We start from the raw sequence: 20,827 nt of genomic DNA, 5'->3' as shown, positions 1-20,827 counted from the left end.
AGCCAGTGCCCAAGACCCTGCCACCACGGTTCAGGGGCAGGCCCTGCGGTTTACAGAGGTGTCCTAAGGAGAGGAGACACCCAGAGCAGTGCTGGCCTCAGGTGCTGTGCTGTGCTGCCTGAAACGTTCCCACCCGTTCTGAGACCACCACCCCTGTGGTGACCTCCCTGGGACTTGGCCACACAGGCAGAGTTGGACAGATGGACCTTTGTCCGGAAAGACACGTTCCTCCCCGGGAAGGCTCTGGCCCCGGCTCCATGAGGGCCGCCGTCCCAGTGTGCATGCGGCTCCCTGTGGGCGGGGCTTGGGTCCGCTTCCAGCCCAGGCTTGGCTTCTCTTGTCAGCCCCAGCCCTTTGGGGGAGCATTTGTCCTGGACCCCCAAAGGCCCAGCAGCAGGGAGCCCTCCTCGTCTCTGTAGCTTCCCCCGACACAGCCTGCCTTCTGAGGCAGAAGCCAGCGCAGTCCTTCCAGCCTCCCTCCCGGGCCATTTCCTCTCTTAACTGTCCTCAGCGCAGGCTGGTGACATTCGTGGTGTGTCTGAGGCCTCGGTGGCAGAGGAGGGACAGCCCGCACCTGATTCTCATGGCGCCGTCCCATGGAAGGAGTCTGACCCCTGTGCACTTTGCACTCTGTGCTCTGGGGCCAGGGGGGTGGGTGCTCCAAGGACCCAGCGCACGGCTCCCCATTGTGCCGGGTCCCCTCTGGCCTCCCAGATGATGCTCTCTGAGCCTTTGGCCGGCCCTCCGAGAGCTCGGCTCCAGGCTCTGTGCTTGGTCGCCGGCTCTGCTCTGACCTTGCCTGGTACCATCCCCACGGCCATGGCAAGAGCTGGATTTTGAAGCAAAGCGACCTGGGCCGGGAGTCCGGCCACCCCTTACTGCTTTTCTGACTTTAAGTCATTTTGTCTCTCTGAGGCTCCTTTCTTATTTATAAAATAGGAGTGATAATGCTTGTCGTGTTTGATCATCATGAGGACGGGGCTGGGCATGTAGTGTGGGCTCAGTAAATGATGCTGGTTTTTATCGCTGTCACCGTGAGAACCTGGCCTGGGAACGCGCCCCGTCGGCAGCTCAGCTGCGGGTGGGGGAGAGAACGCTGCTCCGTCCAGGCAGGACCACTTGCCTCTAGCAACTTAGGCTGGTCCCAGAATGTCTGGGCACTGGCAGCGGCTCTGCGTGAGGACCACCAGGGGCTGTGAGCAGAGCACTGGGGGCCGTGGCTGGACCCTGCAGAGTGGTCCCATCTGCACGGCTGGGCCGGCAGTAAGGCCGCTCCCTTCGGTAGGTTGCCCAGGTGGTGGGACACCTTCGACTCCTGTGGACAACGTGGGGCCAGACCCCCTGAGGCACTGCCACCTGGTGGCTTCCACCCCGGCCTGGCATCCTCCAAGCCAGCCCCTCCACGCAGGCCTCGGGCCTCCCCTCAACCCCCCCCAACCCCCCGCCCCGTCCCAGGTGGCCCTGATGAAGCAGATGCGGGAAGAGCAACACCGTCGGCGGCTGGCGGAGACCAAGAGGAACCGGGAGATCGCACAGCTCAAGAAGGAGCAGCGGCGGCAGGAGGTGAGGGCACCTCGAGGTTCCCCGGGCCCCCGGCCCCCCGCATGCCTGGCCGCCCCTTCTGGCCACGCGGGCCTAAGCGGTGACGGTGGTGCTTTGAGGAGAGGCGCAGCCCTACGCGGGAGGGCAGGACGGCCGCAGGAGCCCAGCCCAGTCCTTGTGGGCTTCCGAGCCAGGCCTCGAGCCCACCGCCGGGTAGGACCCTGCCCAGGTCACCAACAGCTTCCAGCCCTCTGCTCCAGCCTCCTCGCCCATGGTGGGGAGAAGAGGCCGAGAGACGTGTCCTTGTGGAGAAAGAGACCCAAATGCTGGGTCCCCTTTACCGGCGAGTTTTAGCTGCACAAGGCGCTCACCTCCAGGGCCAGCCCGGGTGGAACGGGCTTAGGGCCCGGGTGTAGACCCCACCCTGTCTTCTCACCCACAGTTTCAGATCCGAGCTCTGGAGTCCCAGAAGCGGCAGCAGGAAATGGTCCTGAGGAGGAAAACCCAGGAGGTGAGCATGGCCCCTCCCCCACAGCCCCTGCCCTGCCCCCCTGTCCTGAGAGCACCCCCCTGTGGCCCCGGCTCCCTCTGGCCACGTGCTGACTTGGGGTGGCCCCCGTGGGAGGGCTTTTCTCAGCTAGAGTGCTGAGGCTGGGGGGGTGGGCTGCAGGCTCTGGTCCAGATGCCTGCCGCAGTGGTTAACTTTTCAAAAGGACAGGGAGCCTCTTTTGTGTCCATTTCACGTTGGAGACCCTTTGGACCTTTCTCAGTCCCAAACCCAGGCCAGGACGGAGCGGCCCTGTATTCTCCTTGCCCCGTGCCCCAACCTGGGCCTTTCCGCAGGCTGGGGGCACCCTGTCCACTGGGTCCTGCTCCTCTGGGCCCCCAGGTTTCTGCACTGAGGCGTCTGGCCAAGCCCATGTCTGAGCGGGTGGCAGGCCGAGTGGGACCGAAGTCACCCGTGCTGGACTCGGGCGCCGAGGTGTCGGCCAGCACCACCTCGTCCGAGGCCGAGTCGGGGGCGCGCTCCGTCTCCACCATCGTGCGCCAGTGGGACCACAAGATCAGCCACTTCTTGGAGAACCACCCCATGCCCACCGTGTCTGGCGCCCGCCCTGCCAGGTGAGGCGACCGGGAGCCCCTGGGGGAGGCAAGCGCCAGGGTCCCCTCGACCGTCGGCTGCAGGGGCTGAGGGTGGTCCTGCCCCCGCCCCTTTGCCTCTGCCCCCCCAGAAAGAAGTTCCAGAAGAAGGGGGCCGGCCAGAGCTTCAGCAAGGCCGCCAGGCTCAAGTGGCAGTCGCTGGAGCGGAGGATCGTCGACATCGTCATGCAGAGGATGGCCATCGCCAACCTGGAGGCTGACATGGAGCGGCTCATCAAGGTGCCCCCCAGCTCCCCCCACCCCCCGTCCCTCCTCCCTGCGGGCAGGGCCGCCGGCCTGGGCAGCAGCCTGAGGCCTCCTCCCTCCCCCCAGAAAAGGGAGGAGCTGTCCCTCCTGCAGGAGGCCTTGAGGAGGAAGCGGGAGCGGCTGCAGGCCGAGAGCCCGGAGGAGGAGAAGGGTCTGCAGGAGCTGGCAGAGGAGATCGAGGTGCTGGCGGCCAACATCGACTACATCAACGACAGCATCGGCGACTGCCAGGCCACCATTGTGCAGCTGGAGGAGACCAAGGTGCCTGTGGGCGGGGCAGCGGGAGGGCGCTGGGGCCCGGGGGCGGCAGCCCTGGTGACGTGGGCCCTCCACCTCCCGGTCCAGGAGGAGCTGGACTCCACAGACACGTCGGTGGTCATCAGCTCCTGCTCCCTGGCCGAAGCCCGCCTCCTGCTAGACAACTTCCTCAAGGCGTCCATCGACAAGGTAGGCCGGCGGCGGGCAGCCCCAGGACCCGCCCTTGAGGCGAAGCATACAGCTCCCGGCCGGGCGGGCGCCCGGCAGCGTCCCTCACAGGCGCCGGCGAGCACCGAGGCTGCAAAGCGGGCTGACGGCTTGCTGCGCGCGCGGCTTTAACGAGATGACGGGGCCAGAGGCTTGGCGTGGCACCTGGCACACAGCAGGGCCTCCAGCGGGGGCGACCCTGGCATCTGGTGCGAGCCCGTCCAGAGTAGGGCCGGGCCTGAGCCCGCGGAGGTGGAGGGGGCAGCGTGTGTGTGTGTGTGCGCGCACGCGCTTCCGGTGGGGCAACAGGAACAAACAGACATGCTCCGCCCAGGAGTGGGGTCAGTGGCATCGTGCAGGAACAGAAGGCATCCCTTGGCCTGTGTCGGTCCCCTGTCCCCTCTGCCTGACAGAGCGCTGGCCGTGGGGACTTCCTTCCCCTGGGGTCTGTGCCTGCGGGGCAGCTCGGGGAAGGGGCAGAGGGGCCTGGCCTCCTTGACCCCTCGCCCGCCCAGGGAGCTCTCGCAGCTCTGCTTCGCCACTTGGGAGCGTGTTCCTCCGCCGGGGCTGCGGCGGCCAGCACCGCGGACAGGGGGCCTAAACAGCAGACGTCTGCTGCCCCCGGTCCTGGAGGCTGGGGTCAGAGATCGAGGTGTAGGCGGGGCGGGTCCCTCTGAGCCTCGCTCCTGGGCCTGTAGACTCAGCTTCGCCCTTCCTGAGGTCCTCCCTCTGTGTGTGTCTGTGTCCTGATTTCCTCCTCTTATAAGGACACCGGTCACAGGGGTTAGGGCCCCCTCTCGAGACTTCATTTTAACGTCATGCTCTCCTGAAGACCCCGTCTCCAAACACAGTCCCATTCTGAGGTCCTGGAGGTTACAGCACCTACCCATGCGTTCTGGGGACACGATTCTGCCCATGACGGGGAGTGTGCCCCCCAGCGTGGATGCGGGGGAAATTAGGGGGGCTGGGGGGTGCATCACAGGTCTGCGATGGGCACAGGCTGGGGCCTGGGAGCTAGCGGGGAGGCGTCTGGTTGGGAGCAGATCCTGGGAGGGCAGTGACGGGGGCCCCCCCAGCCCCAGGCCGGGAGGGGTAACCCCAGGCCTCCTCGCTCCCTGCCCTCAGGGGCTGCAGGTGGCCCAGAAGGAGGCCCAGATCCGGCTGCTGGAGGGACGGCTGAGGCAGACAGACATCGCGGGCCCCTCCCAGAACCACCTGCTGCTTGACGCCCTGCGCGAGAAGGCCGAGGCCCATCCCGAGCTGCAGGCCCTCATCCACAACGTGCAGCAGGGTACAGGGCGGGGGGCAGGCCTCGGGGCCCCCAGGGACCCCCGGGGCTCCCTGCCTCCCGCCTCAGAGACCCTCCCTCCCCCAGGCTCCCCGGAGGCCGCAGTCCGATCCCAGAGGGTGAGGGGTGGGAGGGAGGGGGAGGGCTCGGTGGGGCCTCACCCCTCGGTTCCCTCCTCCCTGGCAGAGAACGGCTACGCCAGCACAGATGAGGAGGTGTCTGAGTTCTCGGAGGGGAGGTGAGTTTCCAGGTTGGGAGCAAGCGTGTGCCTGGGGCTGGGTTGGGGGGTTGCCGGGGGGTCGAGGGCTGAGCCTGGGCTTGGGGGCTCTTTGGGACCCATGAACCTAAGTCCCAGGGAGCCGGGACATCAGCTGTCGGCATCCTGGCCCTCCTCTGCTTTTTCCTTAGCTTCTCCCAGTCATTCACCATGAAAGGCTCCACCAGCCATGACGACTTCAAGTTCAAGGTGAGCCCCACCAGAAGGCGGCCGGGGGCGGGGGGCTCCCCGCAGCCTGATCCCCACCTTCCTGGGGCTCTACCCCTACCCTCAGCCCCAACCCAGTATTGCCTCCATCTGGGATGCGGTGGCCCAGAAGGGTCTGACCTGGAAAGGGTCGGGGTGCCCGGATGTGTGACCCGTTACAGCCCATTCCTTTTGAAGTGGGTGGAATGACATCATCGTAGCCCGAGGCCTCGCTGTCAGAACTCACCCACTTCCCCACCAAGACTCTGCCTCCTGATGTGAGTCAGAGACCCACCCTGGATGTCTAGTTACTGTGCGTGCGGATTGCTGACTCAGCAGGGAGGGAGTCTGTCTGACACTGAGGGAGCAGCTCCTAGACTAGACGGAACCACGAAACAGGACTGAGTAAAGAGAGAAGGGAGAGCCCTGCAGACTGGGAGCGGCGGCCTGTGCACAGCCTCTGAGTAACTGATTAGCTGGTGAGCAGCAGAGGTCAGCCTGCCATTCTGTTTGCGAAGTCTAAAGAAGGGCAGCAGAGGCATTTCCTGTCGGTCTGGCTTCTCCAGAAGCCTCGGGAGACGTGCCTGGGTCGTGTCTGCCGGGGCCCTTCCATCACTTCCTCTGCCTCAGGCCGGCGGCGCATCTCCCCGCTGGAGTTCCCCCAGCTCCCCGTTCTATGCCATCGTGTTTGGGCAGTGGGTCCACCCAGCCCTTCCTGTCTCAGGGTGAGCCTAAGCTGTCCGCCCAGATGAAGGCCGTGTCTGCCGAGTGCCTGGGACCCCCGCTGGAGGTGTCCACCAAGAACATCACCAAGTCCCTGGCCTCCCTCGTGGAGATCAAAGAGGACGGAGTGGGCTTCTCCATCCGAGATCCCTACTACCGGGACAAGGTCTCTCGGACCATCAGCCTGCCCAGCAGAGGGAGCACTTTGTAAGGAGGGAGCTGAGTGGTGGGGGCGTGGGTGGGCCCGGGAGGTGGGCCCGGGCCTCACTGGGCCCTGCATTCCAGCCCCCGGCAGTCTCGAGGAGCGGAGACGTCCCCTCTGACCCGAAGGAAGTCATATGACCGAGGGCAGCCCATCAGGTGAGGACACGTTCTAGACCGTGGGGGCAGGAATCGCTGGGAGGCCCACTGTACACCGTCCTGCACACTTTCATCCGGCCCCGCTCGGCCCCCCCTCACTTTGTCAGCTGCGGCTCAGGAAACAGTCTCTCCATAAGCACCTGAGCTGGTGGCCAAGGCCGCTGCTAAAAACTGCCGCCTGCCGTGAGCTCAGCGTGGGCGGATTTGCGGTGGCCTGGCCTGGTCACGGGACCAGTGGGCTTCAGCCCCGTTCACGGCTAGGGGTCCTTGGAAGGCCTCAGCCCCTTTCAAGGTCTTGTCCTGTGGGCGGAGTGTAGGTGAGTAAGGACAGTCCTGGGAAGGGATGCAGGACCGAGGACAGTCCCCAGCCGGCCAGCCACTCACTCACGGGGCCCCACGGGCTTCTTCGGGTATCCCGGTGCCTCTCAGGGTCACCTTAATTTCCAGAGATGTTCGGTGGCCTCCCCAGGTCACACAGCGAAGTAGTAGAAGGGCAGGGGCTCAGGGTGACCTCATGCACCTGCCTTGTCGGGAGGGGTCATGCGCCTGTCCCTCCCTCCGGTCTAGCCGCCCATGCCCGTGGCTGCAGATGGGCCTTTGGTGGGAGGAGTTGCAAGGGCATCTGTGCACCCGGGGCCCCACAGACCGTCCCGCCCCCCCGTGACAGAGAGAACACACTGAGTTGCAATTGGGGGGAATGTAGGCTGGTCTCGTGATGACCCTCCAAGGGGAGGGAGGATGGGCCGAGCCTGAGGACCACCCTCCAAAGAGCAGGGCCGTGGGTGCTGGAAGGGGTGGCGTCACGAGGCCTTGGACTCTTCCCTGGAGATCAGGTCGCGCTGTTTGTGGCAGTTGTGTTGTCAAGTCACCGTGAACACGACCTAGCGAATCCTGAGCTGTTGTTCCCGGGAAATACAGGGCTGGGCTCCTGGGAGCCTCTGGTCCCGGCGTTTTCACTAACCCGTCATGTGAGTTTCTGTTTAAAGACACCTAATCCAATATGTACCGTTGACTCATTAATATTGAACTCAGGGCCAACAGCCCTAGAGCTCACGCCTGAACGAAGCTCATCTAACACGTATCTTCTCTGTAAACCACGTCCCAGCTTCCTTGAGCTCAGGACACCAGGTGGCCCTGCAGCACCATCTTCGGGGCCATTTTAAACACTGAACTCACCAACCAAAAGCACAAACATTTGAAAATCATGGCATAAATAGACTGGAAAGGGCGCTGTGTACACTGTGAGGGAGGTAGGGCCACCTCTTTTGACCTCAGCTGGGAAGATGTGCACTTGGGTCCTCATGCCTGCAGATGACCAGGAACCCTGCGGGTGTTGTTTGGGGCTGACAGATAGGCTTTGGCGAGCAGGTGAATTAATTCCCAAATGCGGAACCCACGGATCACGAGGACCAACCCCTGGGGGCCGAGCAGGAGCTGGGCCGTAGGACCCCCTGCCCTGCCGGCCGCACAACCAGACGGAAGGTGGTGCAGGCGACGCCGCGTGCGCATGCCCGTGGGCAGAGGCGCGGTGACTGACGGCTGCCGCTCTGTCCTGCTCACCTGCCAGGTCCACAGACGTGGGGTTCACGCCCCCCTCGTCCCCTCCCACTCGGCCCCGGAACGACCGAAACGTCTTCTCTCGTCTCACCAGTAACCAGAGCCAGGGGTCGGCGCTGGACAAGTAAGAGCCGGGCGCCAGGGGGCGGGGGGCACAGAGGGGACAGGGAGGCTGCGGGCGGGTCCTGGCCGCAGGCAGGCCGGCAGCGGGGAGACGCTAGGTGTGCTGCGCTGGCCCTTCTCCCGGCACCTCTGCCCTTTCTGTGCTGCCCGTGGACCCCTCCCGTCCCCTGAGCGTGTGGGGACCACAGGAGAGGGCACGAAGGAAGCCACGGGGCCAGGCCCAGGCAGTCGGGCACCCCGAGGGCCTACCCAGAGCTGCCCCTGCCTTCTCTGCTGATTCTGATTCTTCTCTGAAGCCCCTCCCTTCGCTTCAGTCACGCACACACCCCCGCCCCCGCTAATGTTCAGGCCACGCCCCAGCGCCCTTGTGGAGGGTCCCTGCAGAAGGAGACCCCGTTTCTGTCACATGGTGGGGTCAGCTCACCCCTACTGAGCGCTCTCGCTGGACACTCACCTCCCAGTGCGGTGGGCACCGCCCCCCGGCGCCGCCCCAGGCTTGCACACACGTGATTCCGCCCGAAGTACATAAACCAGCCGCGAGGACAAAGAGGAGATGAGGCTCAGAGGCCCCGGGACTCCTAGAAAGCAGCCGAGTTGGGCCCAAACCTGGGATCTCTGACCTGTGGGCCTCCGCGGTGGCGAAGGGAGAGGCCCCGCCCTCCTGTGCTCCCCTCCGGGCCCCCCACACTGCTGGGCACCCCCGACACCCAACCTTCTGCAGCCCCCGGAGGGCTCCTCTCGGCTCCAACAGCTCCTCTGTCCTTTGGCGGAGCCCAGGCTACAAAGTGCTACTCTTTTGCCTGCATCACCTCTCCTCACAGAGGCAAAACATCGCTCCTGCCCCAAACCTGCCGTGGCCCCCCTTGCGGGAAGACAGCACCGAGCCCAGCCCACGCCAGCCAGGGGACCCCCACGCTAGCCAGGGGCCCTTCACACCAGCCAGGGGACCCCCATGCCAGCCAGGGTGCCCCCATGCCAGCCAGGGGCCCTTCACCCCAGCCAGGGTGCCCCCATGCCAGCCAGGGTGCTCCCATGCCAGCCAGGGGCCCTTCACACCAGCCAGGGGACCCCCATGCCGGCCAGGGGCCCTTCACACCTTGACAGGTCCCTCTCAGCAGCTCTGGGTGGGACCCTGGCATCCCAGCCCCGGGGGCTTCCAGACCCCGGTCCTGCCCGGCGGCCCGGGTGTCGGGCCCATGTGTGTGCAGAGGCAGCTGCCGGGCACCGTCCAGCGGCCCGTGGGGCCCGTGCTTGGGGATCAGCAGGTCTCTGAAGCTCTGCTGGGAGAGGCCTGCTCCTGGGAGGGGTGGGAGGAGGCGCAGCGTCGCTCAGGGGGCAGGGGGCAGGGGGCCCCCAGCTTGTGCAGTGAGGCAGCCGAGATCCTGGGACCAGCAAGGCCCGTGTCCCCTCTGCCCCTCCGCACCCCCATCCCCGCCCCAAGCTCCCCGGCCTGCCCCACCTCCTCTCCGCTGCCCTCAGGCCCTCCTTCCTCTCCTCTCTCCGCTCCCCCTGCAGAGAATAACCACCCTCTGACCTCCCCGTGCTGCTGCCGCCTCTGCTCCCTCGTGTGTGTCCCTCTCTCCCCCTAATCCAGCTAATTTTCTGCCCCCAGGTCTGATGACAGCGACTCCTCTTTGTCGGAGGTCCTGAGGTACACAGAATGGCTCGCTGCTCCCTTTCTGTCCCCCTTCCCCGCACCCTGGCCTCAGCATGCGGCCCCTCCTCTCCGTGGCTGCCCCAGACCCCCTCCCGCCCTTCTCACCCCTGGTTCCTCTCTCGTGGGTGCTTCGTGGCCTCTGACTGCGCCAGGCTGGAGCTGGGGGCTCTGGAGGGCATGGCTTCTGGTGGCTTGTCACCGGGTGGGAGGGGCGGGCACGGGAGCCTGGGGGGCCGGAGCCCTGGAGGAAGGCTGCTGGAGGGTCGCGCAGGCTCAGCGTCCCGGCTTTTACTCAGCTGTGTCGGGGGCTCCCTCACCGACCTTGGCTCTGAAAGAGAAGTGGCCCTGCCCACGACTCCTGGCCCGAGTACCAGACCTTTCTCCCCTCAGCCAGCCCCGTGCACACGCACACGCGCGCAGGTGCGCGCACACGCACACACGCGCGCGCGCACCCCTCCTGCTGCCCATAACAAGGGGCAAGTCCCAGGACCTGGTGGGAAAGGGCCACCCTGGGCTGAGGGCTCCCTCTGCTCTTCCGGGGCAACCGCCACTCACTGTTCCTGCCCCCGGGGGTGACGCCCCTGGCTGCAAGGCTGCCACCCACCCCCTCACCCCCTGGCCCCTCCCATGGGCGGAGGGTTATCCTTGTAACTTGGGGTCTTCCCACTGCTGTCCTGGGCTCCTTCTCTGGCTCCTTCCCCTGGGCCCAAGCCAGCGTCAGAAGCGGGGAGCTGGGGGGCAGGGCTGTTCGTGTGCCTGCGACACTGGGGACAGCTGGGCCTGTCCAGCCGCCGTCCGTGGGGGTGCCGGTGGAGCAGCTGCGGGCAGGGCGGGACATTGGTCACGTCAGACGCTCTCGGCCACAGGGGCGGCGCTGTCTTTGGAAAGAACAGGCCATGTTTCAGACGTGCACGTGGCTTGGCCAGGGGCTCGTTCCTAGAGACCCTCAGTGGGAAAAAAATCCTCCTCCTCAGGCCCTCCAGGAGGCTGGTGTGTAGCGAAGTCCTCAGGTCCGCTCAGGACAGGCGTCCTTCATCTCTGAGTGTTTGTGGGGAGGAGGGGGCCATGCCAGCTCCGCTCCCCACAGGGGCCTGCACTTTATTCCCACAGAGCTGAGCAGGGCTCCCCAGAGGGACTTAGCCCTTTGCAGATGACAGTCACGGATCTGACCACACTGGTCCAAAGGGGCCCAGGTGGAGGTGACGTGCACGCCTGCATGCGCGCGTCTCTGGCCCGGCGTGACGGCCTGGGCGCCCTCCCTCTCCGCACTCCTCCACCCTCCCTGTGGACGCCGAGGTGCCGGAGGAGCCTATCCAGCTCTGGGGCCTCTGCCCCGCCCGGCTGGGGCCTGGGGGCGTGTGTGTCTTGGGTTCTGGGTCAGGCAGGCGACGGAGGAGACTCCCCCGTGTCCTGGCCCCTGGCCGTGCCCGGCCGGGCTTGCTCCCCAGAAGTGCTCAGGATGGCAACTGAGAGGCTGCACCACAGGCCCCTGTCTGCGCGGCTCTCGGACCTGGGGGGCTGTGGCTGGAGCCCCTGCCACAGCCCGAGTGCCCCTGCGCCTGTCCCTCACCCGGGAGCCTCGCTCAGCCTGGCCGCGGTCCCGGGCTGACGGGCGCCTCTCTCCCTCTCTCCCGGGAAGGGGCATCATCACCCCGGTCGGAGGAGCCAGGGGCGCGCGGACGGCCCCGCTGCAGTGCGTCTCCATGGCCGAGGGCCACACCAAGCCCATCCTCTGCCTGGACGCCACGGATGAGCTGCTCTTCACAGGGTCCAAAGGTGGGCGGAACCCGGACCAGCCAGGTGGGGTCAGGGCCTCCCGCCCTCCCGCTCCCTTTGCCAGAGCGGGCTGCCCAGGAGACGGGATCACAGCCGCCAGGTTGAGGAGGTGGGGTCTCCTGCCGGGGCTCAGGGCTCCCCACCCCGGGCCTCCCCTCCTAGCTGGCTCTGGGGTCTCCATCCAGTACCTCCTTCCAGACCTGCCTCCGGAACTCCAGGAAGCGTGTCAGGTGCCCCGCCTTTGCTCATCTCAGCCCCTCCCCGAGCCCAGCACTTAGGGCTGCGCACTTCCTACGATCCCTTAATCCCAGCGACAGTCAGAAAACGTTACTTTCCGGCAGGAAGAGCAGCTGTGCAGGAGGTAGCTAATAGAACAGTGGGAAGTGTGTATACACCCACCTGCGTGGCAGGAGGGAGAGGGTTGTGAATCGAGGTGAGGTTCATTGGTTCCAAGTTTTCCCCCGAGACTTGCTTGCCATCGTTCGTTAATTTGGTCGGCGATTGGCAGGCACGGGAGCTTTACTCCAGCCCCGGCGATGCTCCATGAACCTGGCACTGGTGGGCGTTTGCCCGAGAAGCCCTGGTGGGAAGTGCCGGGCTCGTCCGTGCGCCACGGGAGCAGGCGGGAGCACGTTTCCACCCCCGGACCCGGAGCCCATCCGCTGGGCAACCCTGGATCACCTCCCCTGGCCTTGGCGGCCCCGGTGGCTGTGGGGACGGGAGTTCCCCGGGCCCCGGCCGTGATGGCCGTCCCCCGCTAACGCCCGCTCTCTCGCAGACCGCAGCTGTAAGATGTGGAACTTGGTGACGGGGCAGGAGATCGCAGCTCTGAAGGGTCACCCCAGCAACGTGGTCTCCATCAAGTACTGCAGCCTCTCTGGGCTCGTGTTCTCCGTGTCCACCTCCTACATCAAGGTGTGGGACATCCGAGACTCGGCCAAGTGCGTCCGGACCCTCACGTAAGTCGTCTCGCCCGGCTCGCACTGGTGGCGGGGCAGGAGCCAGGACCCAGCCCAGGAGACCAGCGAGGGACAGCCCAGCCCTTACCTCTGACCCTGCCTCTCTTCCTCACGGGCAGGTCCTCAGGCCAGGTGGTCTCAGGGGACGCCTGTGCGGCTGCGTCCACCCGCACCATCACCAGCGCTCAGGGAGAGCACCAGATCAACCAGATTGCCCTCAGCCCCTCGGGCAGCATGCTGTATGCCGCTTCAGGCAACGCCGTCCGCATCTGGGAGCTCAACAGGTCGGGGAGGGGCCCGGGCAGGGGCGGGGGACCCCCGGGGCGGCCCCGGGCTGCAGGCGGCTCGTGCCTGGGTCTCCATCTTGCTCTGAGGGGGGATAGTCCCCTGGCCGGCGTATCACCCCAGGGTAGACCCCCAACCCCACCCAGGGTCCCCCCGATCCAACCCCCGCACCCCCGGCTGGGCCTCTCCTCCCCTACAGGTTCCAGCCCGTCGGCAAGCTGACTGGCCACATCGGCCCTGTGATGTGCCTGACGGTCGCCCAGACCGCCAGCCAGCACGACCTGGTGGTGACCGGCTCCAAGGACCACTACGTTAAGGTACGGAGAAGTCCTTGACCTTGACCTTGACCTTGAGGCCGGGCTCGGTGGCGGCTCTGTTCTCCTCCTACTCTCCTTACCTTGGCCCTCTCCCTCCACTGCCTTGGGACTCATGGGAAATAATGAGACCCCTGGGGATTTATGCTGCAAAATCACCCCCAAGGAGCAAGGTCTGTGCAGGAGGCCAAGACTGACGCGTGATCTTGTACATGTGCTGAAAAGTCAGAAAGAACCTAAGTGTCTACGGGTAGAACAACAGGCAAGAAAATTAGGGAAAACCCACAGGACGGGATGCAGCACAACTGAGTACACGATAAATATGAAAAAACCCCACAAAGAGCACAAGTCAGCCCTGGTGCTGTTTGCTCCCTGGTTGTGTCATTGCAAACGTAGGTACAGGGTCGGAGACTGGGAAGCAGTGGATAAAAAGGGAGAGAGGTTGGTGGGGTTATGATGAATGGTTTTATTTAAAGTACAAGTACTGTTATATTTATTTATTAAAAAATTCAGTAGGAGGCTCACACCCCAAACCCACCTTGAGTCAGCCTCCCTGCCCCCAGTTCCTGTCCCCCGGGAAGCCCCCCCCACAGCCTCCCTCCCGCCCCTCCTCCGCAGATGTTCCAGCTGGGCGAGTGTGTGACGGGCACCGTCGGCCCCACCCACAACTTCGAGCCCCCGCACTACGACGGCATCGAGTGTCTGGCCATCCAGGGGGACGTCCTGTTCAGCGGCTCCCGGGACAACGGCGTCAAGAAGTGGGACCTGGCGCAGCAGGAGCTCATGCAGGTGCAGTGGGCTGCGGAGAGGCGGTCCCCGGGCAGGGCTTGGGGGCCCTGTGTCCCGGCCCAGAGCCCCCCAAGCCTGCCAGTTCTGCAGCCTCTTCCCCACCTGTGTTTACCCCCCCGGCCGGCACCCTCTTCCCCCCAGTGCCCCCCCTGGTCTACACCCTCTTCTTCCCCCCATTGCCCCCCCGGCCGACACCCTCTTCCCCCCAGGGCCCCTCCCCCGGCCGGCACCCTCTCCCTCCTGTGCCCCCCCACCGGCCGGCACCCTCTCCTGCCTCCACCATCTGCCTTCAGGCAGCAGCTCTCAGGAAGGGTCTGCTCTCAGCCCCTGGTCTGACCAGTCTCCCCCTTCCTTCTCTTCCGACCCCTCTGAGGGCTAAAGGTCTCTGTACCAGTGCAGGGTCTCAGGGTGGAGCATGGGAGCAGGAATGAGGGACTCACCTCTAGAGCCTGGGGCAGGGCTCCCCGCTTCTCGCCCTCACGGCTCGCTCCTCCCGCAGCAAATCCCCACGGCGCACAAGGACTGGGTGTGCGCCCTGGCCTTCGTCCCGGGCCGCCCCATGCTGCTGAGCGCCTGCCGCGCAGGTGTCATCAAGGTCTGGAACGTCGACAACTTCACGCCCATTGGCGAGATCAAGGGCCACGACAGCCCCATCAATGCCATGTGCACCAACGCCAGGCACATCTTCAGCGCCTCCAGGTGGGTGCCGGGCAGAGAGCTCTGCTCCTGTTCTCCACCCTGTCCCGGGCGCTGTCCCCGCGGCCAGGGCATGGAGCAGACCCCGCGGCGCCCCTGGCCTGAGCCCGCCTTCACGGAGCGCCCACGGGGGGTGCTGGGCCCCAGGCTGGGACCACCCCCCGTGTCCCAGCCCTTCCTGCCCCTGACACCGCAGCCTGGACCCCTGTGCAGGTATCTCAGACCACAGAGCAGCCCGCCTCCCTCAGCCCCAGCTCTGGTCCCATCCAGGGACGCCCAGGCCCTCTGTCCCAGGGGCAGCTGCTCAGACGGCCTCTTCTTTTTCCTTCTTGTTCCGACCACGTTCCCTGTCTCCGCCTCCCCCTTCCCGCCTCCCCCTGCCTCTCCCCCCACAGTGACTGCCGGGTAAAGTTGTGGAATTACGTCCCTGGACTCACCCCCTGCCTTCCGCGCCGAGTCCTGGCCATAAAGGGCCGAGCCACCACCCTGCCCTGACCTCCGCGCCCCTCCGCTCTCCTCTCTCCACCCCCATCCTCCCCCTCTTTCCTTTCCCCTCTTTCTCCACTTCGATCTGAGCTGCTTCTTAACGGTACGAGATTATTTTACTCCTCTCCCTTCTCTCCCCCCGTATCCTGCCTGCCCCGAGATTGCCCCGCCTGCCCCTCTTCTTTCCGAGCATGGACGGGGGGCAGACCCCCAGGAGAGGGGTGCCAGGGGGCAGAGAGCAGAGGGGGAGCATTCAGGCCCGGACAAGAAAACAAAATAGCAACAACGAGAGCAGCCGTGCTCAGAATCCTGTGGGGCCTTGGTGACCACAGGCCCCTCCCTCTGCCCAGCTCCCCTCCACCCCTGCAGCCGCCCTCGGCCCAAGCAACGCTTGCCCCTGGGTCCCAGCCCCGCCTGGCAAGTTGGGGGATGTGGCCTGTGCTTCGTTCAAGGGTGGCCCGCCGTGGCCTCTTCAGGAATTGACCAGCCCTCTCTTGCTCCGCCCAGTGACCTGACAGTGAAGTTCTGGAGTGCCCGGCGCCTGGTACCCAGCGGCCCCCACTAGGAGTGAGCTCAGAGGACAGCCTGACCCTCGGCCCAGCGGGGCGGCGCCCGGGGGACAGAGGCTGTGGGCCTCCTGCCCGCCTTCCTCTCCCTGACCTTCCCACAGGACACTGCCCCCTCCCTGCCCCGCCTCTTGGGGACAGGGAGGTCGGGGAGCTAATTAAGCTGTGAAGCCAAATTCCCCTCATTTCTCTCCCTGCAGCCTGCCCCCACCCCCCCACCTGTCCCGTGTTCTCTTGCCGAGCTGGCCGCGCCCTTCCTCCAGCCTTGGCCCGGGGGGCCTGTCTGGGAGGTGGGGCAGCCCTCTCCGTGCCCCTCCGGCCAGCAGGCCTCCCCTACATTCTCTGGCCCAGCCACTGCACCTGCCTCTGAGCCCAGAAAGATAGCCCTCAGGTAACCATGGAAACCAGGTGCAGGCAGCTGGCCCTGCAGCTGACCTTAGCCCCTCGGCCACCAGTGGCCACTCCCCGTGGACCCCAGCAATTCTTTGGGTCCCTTTCTGCTGGGGCCACGGTGGAGCTGCTAGAAAGATTCCTTTGGGGAGATGGTCAGCGTCCTTCAGTTATTTAATTTATTTTTTAGTTTTATTTTTGCTGTTGCCTCCTGGAAACTGACTTGAAGTTTCTTCCCACAAGCTTGTTCCTTCAGCTCTTAGGGGCCAGCAGTCCCGGAGGGGATCCGCCCCCCGCCCTCCATTTGCTTTGCAGAGGAGGGCGGCTCCCCTTTGACTCTGCAGCCTGGGCCCGTCCCCGACCTCACCCGGGGGGCCGCTCTAGTGCCCCCGCCTCCGGCCGCTTGGCGCGTCAGTGCCTTCCTACGCCGGGGCCTGGCACCCGCCCCGGGCAGCCTTACACCAGCCATGCCCGCAGAGCCACATGTGTCTTCTCACCCGCGGGGTCTCCTGCCCGCTGTCCCCACTCCCAGAACCCCGGGTGGGCCACGTAGGAAGCAGCTCGGAAGACTGTCCACCATGAAGGGGCTTGGACGGCACGCCCGGCCTGGCCCCTCCCCAGCCCCCCTGCATCTCCCCCCGGCCAGGCAGAGCCCCTGGCGTCTTTCCCTGGTTATTCAGGAGACTTGCGTTCAAGCCTTAACTGGCACGGGCCAGGGTCTCTCCCTGTAGGGCCAGCGGTGAGGATGGACTCCACTGAGTTTCTCCTTTCCTGGGGGCTGTGGACTCCCCGCTCCCGGGATGTTGTTCAATCCGCATTCTTTTTCTTTTTACACACTTTCTCTGACGCTTAACTGGTCTTGCGCTTCCTGGCCTCACTCAGTCTGAGGGCCGGGAGTCCCAGCTCTGTTCAGAAGACGCAGTGACTTTTGGATCTTCCGGAGGTGGCCCTGTGCTCTCCCCTCGGTGCCCCTCCCCACGTGGCCAGGGCAGAACTCGCCCTGTCCCCACTGCTCCGAGCTGCCCCCCAGCTCAGAAAGCCGTCCTGCTGTGAGGGCCCCCTGCTGGACTTGGGGTCGACGATGGGGGAGCAGACGTGCAGCAGGGACACGCCCAGAGCCGGGACAGTGTCTTCAGGACTGGAAATCCCTCCTGCTGGGCCATCGCGGGGGTGCCGGGAGCCCCCTCGGCCACTCAGAAGTGGGTGCAATTCTCCTCTCGGGCCCCGGCCCTCCCCCCACCTCAACAGAAAGCTTCACCCTTGCCTCCTGTAAGGAAGAATCTGCGTGACTGTTTACAAGCTGTAGAAACACAAGGCTGGAGGCCTCGGCCTGGGGCCAGCGGGCAGCGGCCGCAGGCCTGTCCTTGCACAGACGGGCCCTTGGGCCCGCGAGAGGTGCTCAGAGGCCCTGCCCGTTTCCTGCTGCTTCTCGTGGGTCAGCTACCTCACGGCAGGCTGGCTCTGCTGTCCTGGCGGGAAGCACTGACTCTGAACTTGAGGTCTCGGGAGCCTCTCCCAGCTGTGCTCCAGAGCACTGAAGTCTGCCCGCTCCTTCGGGGATGGGCTGGGTACATGGTTGGGGGGCCCCCAGCGCCCCTCGATGCACAAGCATCCTCAATGTGGAAGCACAAAATGGTTGTGATTTGAGCACAAGCCAGGGCTGGTGGCAGGCGGCCTGGGCAAACCCGGCCGGGAGGCTCCTCCCAGGAGGCTCTGCCCAGCGGGAGACCGAGGACGCCCGCTTCAGGGGCTGCCCTCGCTCCGACAGGGCTCGGCCCGCAGCCTGTCCTGATTCCGGGACGCATCCTACTACTTCCGCCCTGCTGTGCCCACCCAAAGGCTTGCAGGGCTGGGGGCCCCGGAGTGGCGCCCTTTTTCCCCGACATCCCGAATTGTTGAATGCTCGATCCCAGGTCCATCCCAGCCCTACTGACCCGTATCCTGTCCCGGGGCTGAGCCCCGGGAAAGCTCTCAAAGCTGGCTGGCAAGCGCCCCTGACGGGACCGTCTTCCGGCCACTGCCCACGGCCTTCTCAGCGCGGTCCTGGGCCAGGCCTCTGCTCAACGTTAACCAGGCCAGCGTTCACTTCCATCTGCAGGGCTGGCTCCTCCGAGGCACCTGGAGTTGACTCGAGCTTGCCAAGGAGAGGGGAAGGCTGAGAGAGGCCAGCACGCCCGAGCCTTTGAGGCGGTCCGGGTGCCGCCTTCCACCCCGTGGGAGGCCATCTGTGGGTCCAGGCATGGTCCGGCCCTGCTGCCCGCCAGGGGCTGGGTGGCTCGGGCAGAGGGAGTTTAAAGCACAAACCACCGGAGGGAGGACTGTCGCCAGGACCTGCTCACGCCACCCGGGGTGGCGGAGACGCGGGCAGGGCTGCTGTACGGTCAGGGAGTCCTGGCCTCTCCCACCGTTGCGGGGCCTGGCTCCCGGGCGTCCTCTGAAGCGGTCTGGGCTGGGTGCCGGCACACCCCCTGGTCGTTCATCCCCACGTCGCCCGGTGTGCTCACCACCGTGTTGTGTGGCCAGGGCCTGCCCTGCCAGAGTGCTGAGCTCCTTCCCGCCAAGTGGCCCAAACCCAGCGCCTCTGTCCCTTTGCACCCCAAGCAGCCAGGGCTTGGCTGCCACCCCCCACAATCCCTCCTCTTTTGGCTCCCAAACCCTTCCCAACCCTCTGATGTGCAAAGATAGAGTTGACAGGGAAAGTTCTGATTCTTCTAAGACATCTTTGTTCTACTCCCCCTCCCCCAGTGATCAGAGGAGCTCCCAGCTGCACCACACCCCAGTTCAGCCCTTTGAACTCCTGTCCCGAGGGCCTTGCAGGGAAGCAGGGGCAGTTCCGGGAAGAGCCGAGGGTCAGAGAAGACCCCTGCCGTGAAGCCCTGCCCTGCCCACCAGCTCTTTTCTAGCTATCCCCTGCCCGGGCGCAGGGTTGCGTTTGGTTCAGCTCCTCCGCTGGGTGGTAGCACAGGTGTATATATGTTTTGTACGTCTGCCGATGACTGTACATAGTGTATGAAAGTTATTTAAACCTCATGCTGTACATTTCTGTTCCCGGACCAGATGTGAGTGTTCTAAGAAGCTGTCATAAATAAAACGCGAATGACCCTTGTCTATGGTGTGTGGTGTGACCCTGAGGGCTACGGATGTTGGGCTGGTGGTCCTCCCTGGGGCAGGGGTTGGGGGAAGGGGCTGGTGGCGGGCGGGGCTAGGCATCTGGGCCAGGCCCTGTGTCCCCTCCTGGGACAGGTGTGCAGCTGGAGGCAAGGGCACCGGTGTTTCCTGAGCGCCTGCTCCATTCCAGACACTGTTCCAGGCGTCATCCATCGGGTTTTCACTACCTGTGTGACAGGCGGCGTTTGCATTTTCTGAAATGAGAAACATCTCAGAGGAAGCGGCTTGCCGGGCATCCTAGCTGCTAAGGGCAGTCATGGTTGACACCCGTTCCTCTCGCTCCATCGGGCGGGAGGCGCCGTGCGGGTTGCCCCCCAGATGCGGTTCTGTTCCTCGTAGCTTAGGAGGAGGGGACAGAAACACAAACGGTCACACGTGCCAACGGCTCCACCGAAGGCGTGACGTTTGCTTCCAGATCACGGCTTCTCAGTCTTAAAAACTCGTATTCCCTTTTCTTTTTCCCACTGCCTTAAAAATCCTCTGTGCTCTGCCTAGACGTCCCATTCTTTTGAACATAAAAGCCCCATTTTTAACATAAAAACGTCTGTGAGACGCTGAGCAACCCTGTAATGTGGTCTTCACCCCGGAAGACACAGAGTTGTTGCTGTAAAACGGAGCTGCTCTCGTGCTTGTAACTCACTAGATCCTGTTCGTTACTACGGTTTTCCAGGCATCGGTGATGCTCATATAACTTAGGAGTGTATGCACTTCAGGGTCCATAGTCCCGATGCTCTGCACTAGCTGTGTGTGCAAATCTCTGCTTCGTCAGGTTTAGCTCTATCAAAACTTTTTCATAACAGTTTTATTGAGATGTAATTCCCATACCATAAAATGTACCCTCTTTTTGGGGAGGTCAGTCCTGACTTCATCTTGTTTCTTTCTGTATTCTCTCAGCGCCTTGTGGCCACAGATGCTGAGCAAACATTTAAAGAGGGAGAGTGGGAGTGAATGAAGAAAGAACAGCCATCCTGGCGGGTGGAGTGATGAGCTGTCAGCAACTATCTAAACCTGCCTTTTCCTTTTGAAAACCACACATCCCCCCCCACCCCCCGCCCCCCCCACCCCTGCACCACCACCTCGGGGGCCAGTCTGCACCTTCTTCCCTCCCCCAACCACTCGGAAGCTTTCCTTTCTGAGGTCTGTATTAAGAAGACAATTGGGTCTCTCTTTGCTTTGTTTTCCAAATACCAAAGCAAGCTGCTTCCTCAGCCCGCACGGGCCCTGCTGCTGATCCGGACCCACGGCTGGTGACAGGTGATGGTGCCGAGGGGGTCGCCGTGGGCGGAGGAAGGTTCCTCCCCAGAGGGTCCTGGTCCTCACAAGGAAGGGGCTTGGTAAGTCGGGGGACCCTGAGCCAGTGACGGAGATGCATCCCCCCAGCCCCGCGGCGGGCACGGGAGCCTCCCAGCCCCGGGGAGCAGCGGTGGCTCCGGAGTCCGGTTGTTTTTGGCTGGTTGACCGAGCTCCACCCACGCCGCCTCCCACCCGGTCTCACCCCACCCTTGCTCCCCACAGGCCATCTTTCACATAGGATTCTGCCCTTCGGGACAGAGCCTACTGTCAACTGCGGGAAGTGACAACGGGGCATCGCCAGCTGCATACCAGCGGGGAGGGGTGAAACCAGAAGACGGAGGACCCGGAGCTGACTGCACCCAGCGGACTCCCCCTCCGCCCCCAGACTTTGGCCACAAAAGGTGGTTTTTCCAAATTCAAGTCTTGAAGAAGCCAAGGCACTTAGGGGTGGGGAAGCAGGAATAGTGAGTTAAGGGACATTGCTTTTTATTCTTTTAATGTGGGATTTTTCTCTCCAGAT

The 20,827-nt window shown here is 64.4% G+C and overlaps 1 protein-coding gene across 6 annotated transcripts in view; it reads left to right on the top strand.

Moving 5' to 3' along the window:
• The window catches only part of KIF21B (kinesin family member 21B), a 44,083-nt gene extending 25,129 nt beyond the window's left edge, over positions 1-18,954 (top strand). For 2 of the 6 annotated variants that reach the window (XM_012538921.3, XM_049707108.1), the window contains 20 exons: positions 1,456-1,563; positions 1,985-2,053; positions 2,432-2,664; positions 2,775-2,922; positions 3,016-3,210; positions 3,295-3,396; positions 4,540-4,705; positions 4,889-4,940; positions 5,111-5,168; positions 5,890-6,095; positions 6,174-6,248; positions 7,816-7,929; positions 9,541-9,579; positions 11,225-11,361; positions 12,140-12,320; positions 12,440-12,604; positions 12,805-12,922; positions 13,538-13,708; positions 14,208-14,407; positions 15,398-18,954. In XM_012538921.3, the coding sequence (XP_012394375.2) occupies positions 1,456-1,563; positions 1,985-2,053; positions 2,432-2,664; positions 2,775-2,922; positions 3,016-3,210; positions 3,295-3,396; positions 4,540-4,705; positions 4,889-4,940; positions 5,111-5,168; positions 5,890-6,095; positions 6,174-6,248; positions 7,816-7,929; positions 9,541-9,579; positions 11,225-11,361; positions 12,140-12,320; positions 12,440-12,604; positions 12,805-12,922; positions 13,538-13,708; positions 14,208-14,407; positions 15,398-15,455 (2,595 nt within the window). In that variant the 3' untranslated portion in view covers positions 15,456-18,954. The other 4 variants (XR_004479794.2, XR_007476170.1, XM_033415895.2 and 1 more) reach the window with 4 other exon arrangements.
• The last annotated feature ends 1,873 nt before the right edge of the window (positions 18,955-20,827 follow it).

Source organism: Orcinus orca, chromosome 1 (assembly GCF_937001465.1).
Source record: "Orcinus orca chromosome 1, mOrcOrc1.1, whole genome shotgun sequence".
Lineage (NCBI taxonomy): Eukaryota > Metazoa > Chordata > Mammalia > Artiodactyla > Delphinidae > Orcinus > Orcinus orca.
The sequence above is the reverse complement of the archived record's forward strand: the minus strand, read 5'-3'. Positions and strand labels throughout refer to the sequence as shown.